Source organism: Anolis carolinensis, chromosome 2 (genome assembly GCF_035594765.1).
Source record: "Anolis carolinensis isolate JA03-04 chromosome 2, rAnoCar3.1.pri, whole genome shotgun sequence".
NCBI lineage: Eukaryota > Metazoa > Chordata > Lepidosauria > Squamata > Dactyloidae > Anolis > Anolis carolinensis.
This window is the reverse complement of record NC_085842.1, coordinates 286,815,098-286,825,981: the sequence shown is the minus strand read 5'-3', so window position 1 is coordinate 286,825,981 and position 10,884 is coordinate 286,815,098. Positions and strand designations below refer to the sequence as shown.

The window sequence follows — 10,884 nt, the reverse complement described above, 5'->3', positions numbered from 1 at the left end:
TTAGGATATTTAGTCCCCATGTGTGATTGTAGTTATCTATAATTTCAAATATGTGTCATTTGTTGCTTTAGAGCTGTGGTTATAAGTGTAGCTTATGCTTATAGCTGTGTTGGTTTTATACAGATTGTTTGAGCTGTTATGAGGAGGAGATATAAATCAAATAAAAATAATAATAGTTTATAGACAACTCTGTTCTAAATGTTGGAGGAACAGGATAAACTGGGCTAGCAGTGTTTTCCACTTGGCAAAACATGCATTAAGCAGATGAGAGAGATGCCATCGAAAGTGTTGCACCTGTGGTCTCCAAAGCATCACATTTTACCTCTGCAGTGGCCCACTCTGGGCTCTTGCAGTGGGTGTTTCTCAGCATCCCTTGCTCTGCTGCCCCCTGGTGTCCACTGCCAGTAATGCATCTGATTCCAGAGTCAAAGGAGAGGAAGCTCTGAAGAATATCACACACATTTCATGAGAGATGTATAAGCTAAAGGAGGCAGGAGGGGAAGATTCAGAGCACATCGCTTGTAACTGTGAGATAGAGATTAATGTGAGGAGCATGTAAACCAGATTTTCCACTCCATATCATGATTCAGTCTTTTTCCATATCAGTTTGTCCTGTTTTCTCTCAGGCTCACAAGGGTCTCTCAGGCTCACAAGAGTTTCCAGCCGTGCTTCAGTGAGACCCGAATAACTGCCAGATTTTCTGTCTTGCAAGAGAGAACAGCTCCTGTTATTCTTTCACTCCAACACCCCTGCAAACTAAGATCTGCTTGGGGATGGTGTAGTTTCACCTAGTGAAAAAGATAGCGATGGACATAGAGTAATAGAGTTGGAAGAAACCCCAAGAGCCATCCAGTCTAACCCTTTGCCTTGTAGGAAAACATGTTTGCACAGAAATGCATTGCGCCACATAGAGTGATGCTTCCTGCTCTTAAGAGTGCACACTGAATTGACATAACACCTCCTCAGTTCCTTCTCAAGGCAAATAGCAAACTCGCTTCTTCTACTCATGCTCAGGAATAAGACTTTGTGGGAGAGGTCGCCTTGTGGAGAACCTTGACTTACTTCCCAAGCTACAGATGTCTCTCATAGTAATGGCAGTCTTGTGAGGGCCAGTGTGGTGTCGTAATTAGAGCGTTGGACTATGACTCTGGAGACCAGGTTTCAATCCCTGCCTGGCCATGGAAACCCGCTGGAGGACCTTGGGCAAATCACTCTCTCTTGGCTTCAGTGGGAGGCAAAACTAAACCCCAACCGAACAAATCTGGCCAAGAAAAACCCCATGAGAGGGTCACCTTAAGCCAGAAACCACTTGAAGAGAAACAACAACACATGGCAGTCTCAGAACATAGCTGAATGGAAACCAGACTAAGCAGCTGGGCCATTTATTTTGGACAATCTGAGTGAAGGATTCTGGGGAGTGTATTTCTTAAGAAGTAACATTTCCAAACTCTGATTTTAAAATCAATACAATCGACACCACATATTTCAGTAGAATCATAGAAAAGTAAAACAGCATTTCATCGGTGTGATGGATGGCTCAATGTAGACATGAACATCAAGAAGCCTGACAAAAACTTTGGGCCCCCACAGTTGCCGTTAAGAAACCAGTGGTGATGCCTGCTTAGGACCACCTCAGGTTGTAAATAGTTTTTGCATTTCCTGAATTATCAGAGTCTGAGGAGGAGAATAAAAGAGTTGTGACCTTTAATGGTTCTAATAAATGTACTACAATACTGATATGACTGTATTTTATTTGCACTCTGATTTTGCTTTGTGGTGTCTTTTTTTTCTTGTTGGGGAGCACCCATTAGTTAAATACAACCTTTTGTATGACAAACCTGAAAAGAAACTTTACACTGTTCCCCATCAAACAAAGCTATTGTTTCATTTTCCTATCTATACATAATATAATCATGTATTTGTTCCACAGACCCAGGCATCTTGTTAATCCCACATGGCATTTCTCTTGACAGCAGGTCATCATGGTTATATTACAAGGTCTGCTTTGCATTTGGCTCCTGCCTTCTGTGGATGGATGAGTATCTCTGATCATGGAAGATGCTTCTGCCCAGTTTTCAGTCATCCTTCCTGCAGACCACAGCTCATTGCTTTCAACAGGGACCCCCACCCAACTCTTTGAATTCACCAACCAGTATGGTAGCTGGGAGTTTTTGCGGTTTATACTCCCCAAAAGGGGAAAATTTCCACGCATTACTTCTAACCAATCCCCAGCAAACTGTTACTCCACATGTGATCTTGAGGAAACTGTATATCTAAAAAGAGCCACCAACAAGTTATTCCAGCTGAGGAAAAAGGACAGCCAGCAGCCAGTATAAAAATAGTGAACAAGTGGGAATGAAGGCAAAAAGACAAATCCAGGTGCAGCATGGAAGAAATGCATAATTTGGAGGAATGTAGTTCCTTCGGACTTGACTTGGTTTTCTGGTGGACAGACATACTGGTGTCACTAGGACTGGTGTCACCCATGGTGCCATCTCTATAGACCTCCACCTGCATCAGACCATGTCACCATATTGTTGCTAAAATACCAGAAAAAATGGACAAAATCTGTGACTATAAAAAACCCAGCAACAACTGAAACACCACCATTTCCTTGTAACACATGCAGGTAAAACCATGTGATTCGAAATGTCATTGTAATGGGATAATAATGACTGCTCTGGCTGGAGGTCATGCACATTCAAAGGTTCTGAAAGTAAATCAGCACCAAGTTTTAGCCTTTTAGTACATGTAAGATAAAATTAGACTTATGGAATATTCTTGTGAACATATCTAACTACAGGGATGTTTTTATAAAAATAATAATTTCTGCTGAAACACTGCACAAATATTTTATAGGCAGTCACTTTGTGGTCTGCACACACTTAAGGATGCCACTGGTGGACGCTACCTGATCTGAGTAGGAAATGATAGTCAAGCTACAGCTTCAAGTGGTACAATAATACTGTTGTTGGTCTTGTACATCAGGTGCAGACTTGTCAGTACATATGTGTGGATGTGTTACAGCAGCAAGCTCAGTCCTTATGGAGTCACTGGGATGCCTTTAGGCTGTTTATGATGATGGTGGAAACACTTTATCATAAGGTGGAGGTAAGTAGTCGCTGCAAGGATCATCATCAAGGGCCTGTTGAGGTTCTTCACAACTACTCGTTGACCTGAAAATTGTGAAATGGGGGAAAGAGACACATTTTATAAATAGTATCAACTGGAAGTTGAGAGAGTGAATGCAAAAGAGCACTATTTATTTAATAAGAAGATAGAAAAACAAGATGGCACCTTTACTATTCATGATGTGGGTTCCTGGGGACAGGTAAGAAACTAGTGCAATGAGTCATGACCATATACGAAGTTTATGAAGATTGTTTGCTTACCTCCCCTTCCAAGCTGCAAGTGAGGAACATGTGTGTATTTTCTATTTAATTACCTTTTTTCATCATGTCAGAAGCGACTTGAGATCATACTGCAAGTCGTTTCTGGTGTGAGAGAATTGTCCATCTTCAGAGACGTTGCCCAGGGGATGCCAGGATGTGTTACCACTCTCCTGGGAGGCTTCTCTCATATCCCCACAAGATAGAGCTGACAGATGGGAGCTCACCCCATCTTGTGGATTCGAACCGGCAACTTTAGGTTAGGAACCAAACCTTCAAGTCAGCAATTCAGCTGGCACAAGGGTTTAACACACTGCACCACTCTGGCTCCTGCTTTACAATCAGCAGAGATTTACAAGGTTTTGTGAGGCTCAGAAATGTTTCCCAATAAGCAAATATTTTGTCCATTTAATGACAGATGCTTTCATGATCATGGACAGATAAACTGCATCTTCAGCTGCAATTAGGCTCCAGTTTCCAAGTATGAAATCTTGAGTAGACTCTAAATGGGTTTTGGGGCTACACATGTGCTGCTTGGCCCAATAACCAATGCTACCTCTGAATTCTTGGGCTACTTCCTTCTGTGTAGAGACATGATTGATCAAAGTCAGGAAAAATGCATTCTTCGGTGCTCCCACCTGTGACCAGTCTTGGTACAATACATTCCACATATTTATGGGACCAGTATTTATGGTTTCATTTATTCACACCCAACAAAATATGTCTTTTCTCGGTGCTTTCTAGTCTTGAAGCATGGTATTCTTGGGCCAGAAGTCCTTCCTTTCAATAAAGTCTGCTGGAGCCCCTGGCGGAGCAATGGATTAAACCCATGTGCTGGCAGGACTGCTGACCAACAGGTTCAAATCTGGGGAGAGCACGGTGAGCTCTCTCTGTGAGCTCCAGCTCCCCATGCAGGGACATGAGAGAAGCCTCCCACAAGGATGGTAAAACATATGGGCGTCCCCTGGGCAACGTCCTTGCAGACGGCCAATTCTCTCACATCAGAAGTTGCTTGCAGTTTCTCAAGTTGTTCCTGACATGGAAAAAAACCAGTCTACTATTATCTACAATTTCACATATTTACTTGAAGACTGGGAACATATTCCAGGTATGGGGGTTGTACTATATTGCATGATATAGCATAAACCTGAAAAGTTAAAGTTATACTAGGATCACATGCAATTAATGTTCTCTTAGTACTACTGTGACAAAATGAAAATAAACTCTCAGTCAGAGGTATCATAGATTTTAAAAACACTAATAAAAATAATTATACTTAGCTAAGAAAAACAATACCAGATAGGAGATTAATTTTTTTAATGGGTGCCAGTTCATTAATTAAGTGGTACGGCAATATCTATGAACCAGTTATGGCCAATGCTTCAGGCAATGATTTTATTTAAAGTTGGTAATAGGAATTTTCTCTGTACACAAAGACTATGACTATATTTCATTAAAACATCTGTCCAGCAGTTATGAGAGGTTTTGCAATTGAAATGAAGTGCACACATACCATATTAACTCACCTTTCACTTCTGGAGTCCACCGTAAAAAAAGCAGAACGGTTCTCATCTACAGAAAAAACAGTGTTATCCGGGGGGTAGACATTGTAATAATGAGGGCAGGGAACAGGAATTATTGGTGCAGAATGACTGGGTAGTTGGCGGAAATTAGTAGAATTCATGCTGACACCTCCTTCAGTTTCATAGGAAGGAATGTACCGTACCACTCGAGCTCCACGGAAAGTTATCGGCCGGCTAATTCCAGTAAAAACAAAGGACTGTCCACTTGCCATCTGGTTGGTCTCAGACCCTCTTTCTTCACTTTGATTCCAAGATTTGCACTCAAACACTTTGAATCTGACCACAGCAATCAGCAGAAAAGAGATCCCTACCACAAGCAGAACAGGCCCAAGCAATTGTGTCCAAGCAAAGCGGAGGACACCCTCGTGTTTCACCCATCCCATTACTGTGAAGGTAACTCCGACGGCCCCCAAAAAGAAGCCAGAGAAAAGGAAAGTGGTGCCAGCTTTGCTCTCATCCGACACTGAGGTTTCAGAGCTGTTAGGCTGGCAAGGAGTGATGGAAAAAACACTGACAGAGAAATCTTCAACAGTGTTGCTGTTTTGTTCCATTTCAAGAAAGAGAAGTTCTGTAATTCCTTGAAAAAAGGGTGTGCTTGGAAGAGCATGTCAAGCTAAAAGTTCACAATGGTTAAACAAGAACTTTGTCCATACTTCAGTGCTGCAGTTGAGCAATTATAGACTCCTGACTTTGCTGTCCTATAGGATTCCCCGGTTAGGTGATAATATGCATGACTCCAGGTTTGTTTCACCCCCCCCCCCCCACTACTTCCACAGATTAAGCTGATCCTATGTATATTTATTTAGAAGACAGTCCTCCTGTATCTAACAAAGTGTGTGTGTGTGTGTGTGTGTGTGTGTGTGCATAGATGACAAGTAAGAAACCATGACCTTCAGACACTATAAGAGGGGAGTGAGCAACAAAACCACAGATAAACCAGAAAGGAGAAAAATGCTCATCTGTCTCACTACTGCCACCAAATGTGAGGACTCCTACTTGTCTCACTGCAAATGTGGAGATCTTCTAGATCAGTGGCTCTCAACCTTCCTAATGTTGTGACCCCTTAATACAGTTCCTCATGTTGTGGTGACCCCCAACCATAAAATTATTTTCGTTGCTACTTCATAATTGTAATTTTGCTACCGTTATCACTTGTTATGTAAATATCTGTTATGCAGGATGTATTTTCATTCACTGGATCAAATTTGGCACAAATAACAGATACACCCAAATTTGAAAACTGGTGGGGTTGATTGGGTGGGATTGGTTTTGTTATTTAGGAGTTGCAGTTAACCTACAATCAAAGAGCATTCTGAACTCCACCAACCATAGAACTTGGCACACAGAACTCATATGAACAACAGGAAATACTGGAAGGGTTTGGTGGGCATTGATCTTGGAGTTGTAGTTGTAGTTCACCTACACCCAGAGAACACTGTGGACTCAAACAATGATGGATCTGGACCAAACTTGGCACAAATACTCAATATGCCTAAATGTGAACACTGACGGAGTTTGGGGAAAATAGATCTTGAAATTTGGGAGTTGTAGTTGCTAGGATTTATAGTTTACCTACAATCAAAGAGCTCCTTGAACCCCACCAATGATAACATGGGGCAAATTGGGCTTTTGGTGGGAGAATTTGCCGTCTGTTTCCAAAAAGGAAGGGAAAGATAGGAGGAGAGATCTTCAGCCTTCTCTGCCAAAGGGGTTCCTAAGACCATCAGAAAACATATTCTGATGGTCTTTGGCAACCTCTCTGACACCCTCTTGCGACAGCTCCCCGGGGGTCCCGACCCCCAAGTTGAGAAACACTGTTCTAGATTCCTCATGCTTCTTGTATAAGACATTATTTCTATAACCCCACCATTGGACAGTGACACCACCACCTTGAACCACAACTGTCACTCAAGACAAATATACAGTATATGCTATCATCTGTACCAATAGCGCAAATGTATACTACAATAATTAATTGGTTAAACAGAAATTCAACATACAGTCAAAAATTATTTACATATCTAAATCCTGTTTGATCCTAACTTCCACTCATACCTTTCCTGTCACACAGTGCTCTTTGTAGCATCCCATTCAAACACTAAGTCATTTCCCAATTATACCATAATCTCTACAACTCCCAGCAGATCACTTACCTTCTCATATTTACTGTACATTACATATATTACTCTACCTCACCTTAATTTCTGAAATAAACTAATGGACTGGACAAAGGCAAATGAACTGAAACTTAATCCAGCCAAGATAGAGGTGCTCTTGGTCAGTCTGAAGACAGATCAAGGACTAGGGATCCAGCCCGTGCTTGATGGGATCACACTCCCCCTGAAGTCACAGGTCCACAATTTTAGGGTAGTTTAACCCAAGGTAAAGCTGCATTAAGTGATTTTTGCCCTTGGTTAATTCAGATCAGTCCTGTGAAGCATTTAGCCACCAAACAGCTGATCACCTTCTATACCGATTGAAGTGTTAGTGTAGATATACCCCTGGACACCAGGCAATGTGTTACAAAGAACATATTACCTAACAATGTATGTAAGAAACTATGATTTTAAAGCAATGTAAAAAGAGCATTTAGTTTGCAGGTACAATATTTTCTCTCATTAGTCTTAAGAGCATTTCAAAGTGTATTTTGATAAGATGTTTCCAAGTTTTATGGCATTCTCTTCTCCATCATAAGGGTTTTTCCTCTTTAAATGCGGGGCAGAAACTAATGGGAAAGTGACAAATGACACAACAAACAATGTACTGAGTTAACCTTCCTATAATGCCTTAATGAATAACAGTAACAGGTTACTTTTTAAAACACTAATAAATAATGAATGGAATTACTTTCTAAATGTAAATTTTGAAGCTCTGCCAAAAAACTAAGGAAGATGTGCTACAGTTTGAAAACATTTGTCTATAGAATTTGTACCCCAACTTTAAGTTATGCATTCCATCACAAACTTCTTTCAGTATACTTTTAAACACTTCCCGCCTTCCTGTCGCCATCATTGTTCAGTATTCTGTCCTCTCAACTATTTTTGATGCTAAATGGCAGCAACTAGCTTTTGCCTGCTTACCTAATGTTCTTAAATAATGAATTATTATACTTTTAAAAAAACACAAGCCCACAACAGAATACAGACCACATATTATTGCACAGCTAATAAAGCAGCTCAACAAATAGAAACAAGCACAGTGTTGCTGTTGTCGTCATACATCTTCAAGTTGTTTCCTAGCTATGGCAGCGCTAAAGAACTGTGAATATCTAAACTACGTGAATATATAAAATACAGCAGTATACTTTTCAAGCACTCCAGAGTAGAAAACATTTTGAAAATGTGTCTCAGAATTAAAGAATGAGCCAGAAGTACACTTTAAATTGACCTAGTGCTTTCAAAAGTCATTTTTAATATTAAAAGCCTACACACATATAACAAAACAAAATGAAGATGCTAAATCTACATAAAAGTGCAGCACATTTTTGCTGAGAAACTAGACCCTCTAGATTCAGTGGGGTTTACTCATTATTAAGTGTGTTCATGACTGAAGCCCTAGCCATCCATTAGCATTCAGCTCACATCTTGCAACCTGTCTGTTCAAGGTATCGGGAACATTCTTTACTTTAAACCTTTCTCTGCTAATTCCTGGTTTGCAGATGAGCAAATAACAGGTTTTCGCAAGAGAGGTCAAGCTCTCAGGAGAAGCCAAGTGAACAATAAATGGGTCCAGCTGATGTAAGCTCTGCCTGGACTATGATTTACAGCAACCACAATTCCTGTGAAATCGGTCATTATGACAGCAGAATGGTGAGCGCATTAACTCCTTTCAGCTTTGACTTTGTGCTCTTAGCCACCAGCTAAAACTGATTTTCATGGGGATTACTACTTACATAATATCATCCTAAATGTTCTGAATGGGCATCAAAACACTCGTTAGTAGCCAGCCAAAAAGGCGTTCTCAGCCACAGTATTTCAGACTGTGTCCATAAACAAGTTGTATTTGCCCCTTTATACACACACATATACATCTTTGAGAGAACAGTCCAAATATTGGATAACTTCTTTTAATTGTTTCATTGATTGAGCTCTGATACTTGGATGATACAGCAAAAGTACAGAGTTGGAAGCAGATGACCATGCATAGTTGCTTAAAATTTCTGCTGCCATGGAAGTCGCAAAATCAAGTCAGGGGCTGCTGTGGTTTTTATATTGAATATGTTTTTATGAATTTTAACAGAATTGTTTTAATACTAATGATGTTTAATTCTGTTTTAATATTTGTATATTTTAGGTTGTATTGAAATGCTTTTAGTGTAAGCCGCTTTGATTCTCCTTGTGGATAGAAAAAGCAGGAGATAAACATAATAATAAACACAATAATAATCCTGAAACAAGAACTAAACATTGGATTTTAGTGATTACAGCCACTCCTAATAAATATGAAACTAGAATTGACAGATTTGTCTCCCCAGGCCCATAGCTTAGGCCACTTAACTATAAAAGTCTACTTTTCAATCCCAAAATATTCAGCCATGCTAGTACAGGAGAAGTCTTTTTTTCTGAGATGCACCTAATTTTTAAAATATGGTATATACTACAGGCAGGTTTAGCATGAGTTTCTCTTCCATGTTGGAAGAGTGCACCTATTGAATTAAATAAAAAATATGAATTTTTTTCAATCCATTTTTGAAGACTTCAGCAACCATCTATCACATTTTCAAGATGGAAATAACTTCATGTTTTATAAAATCTGAATGTGAAGGAAGGAAATTAAACAAATTTGCCCACCCATTTTTTCCCCTTTTTTTGGAGACGTGCACAAGAGAGATGCAACATGTGTTCTAACATTATGAGATTGTGACATCAGAGGTCAGAAAAAGTAATTTTGGGAAGTACTACCTTTCAGACTTCTTCAAATAGTATGGCCGTTGACTATATTGCCGAAATTTTCTGGGGATTGTATTCCACAGAAGTAACTTGTTCAACCTATGGGCATGATTATGAGTCAAACACTTCTTTGAGATACCACAGACACTCAGACAGCAAAATACTCTTATTTCCTATTGGGTTGTAGCTCTTCTGTGCCGTCAAGTCATTTCCAATTTATGTACACCTTACAGGGTTTTCTTGGCAAGATTTGTTCAAAAGGGGTTTGTCATTGCTTTTCTGTAGTGCAGTGGTTCTCAACCTGGGGTCCCGGATCTTTTTGGCCTTCAACTTCCAGAAATCCTAACAGCTGGTAAACTGGCTGGGATTTCTGAGTGTTGTAGGCCAAAAACATCTGGGGGCCCCAGGTTGAGAACCACTGCTGTAGTGTATGTGTTTACAAGCCACCTATTGATTTATGATGACCCCGTGTTTTTATAGGGTCTTCTTAGGCAAGAAATACTCCAAGATGGTTTTGCCAGATCATTCCTTTGAAGTATAGCCTAAAACAGTGGTTCTCAACCTGTGAGTCCCCAGATGCTTTGGTCTTCAACTCTCAGAAATACTAATAGCTAGTAAACTGGCTGGGGTTTCTGGGAGTTGTAGGTCAAACCACTGGGGACCCACAGGTTGAGAACCACTGGCCTAAAACATCTGATATTTGTTGGCAGCGTCTCATCCAAGTACTAACCAGAGCTGCCCCTGCTTAGCTCCCAAGATCAGCTGGGAACTGGGGTCTTTAGACTTATAGAGTTTCTCAAACTATGCTCCTCCAGATGTTTTTGGACTTTAGCTCCCACAGTTCCTAACAGCTAAGGAAGCTGGCCAGGGTTTCTGGGAACTGAAGTCCAGAGCACCTGGAAGAGCAGTTTGAGAAATATTGCTTAGAGTATTTAACTCCCATGTTCTACTAGCTTACCATAAATATGTGGACCATTTAGACTTACAAGTGGAGAAGAATGGCCTTAATCTGCAAAACTTTTG

General features: G+C 40.4%; 1 protein-coding gene across 1 annotated transcript; it reads right to left on the bottom strand.

Moving 5' to 3' along the window:
• Positions 1-1,681: 1,681 nt before the first annotated feature.
• On the bottom strand, positions 1,682-10,789 carry tmem174 (transmembrane protein 174). The gene is made up of 2 exons (XM_003216319.4): positions 4,916-10,789; positions 1,682-3,176 (listed from the first exon to the last, which is right to left on the bottom strand). The coding sequence occupies exons 1-2, from the start codon at positions 5,521-5,523 to the stop codon at positions 3,074-3,076; spliced, it is 711 nt and encodes a 236-aa protein (XP_003216367.1). The 5' UTR covers positions 5,524-10,789; the 3' UTR covers positions 1,682-3,073.
• Positions 10,790-10,884: the final 95 nt, after the last annotated feature.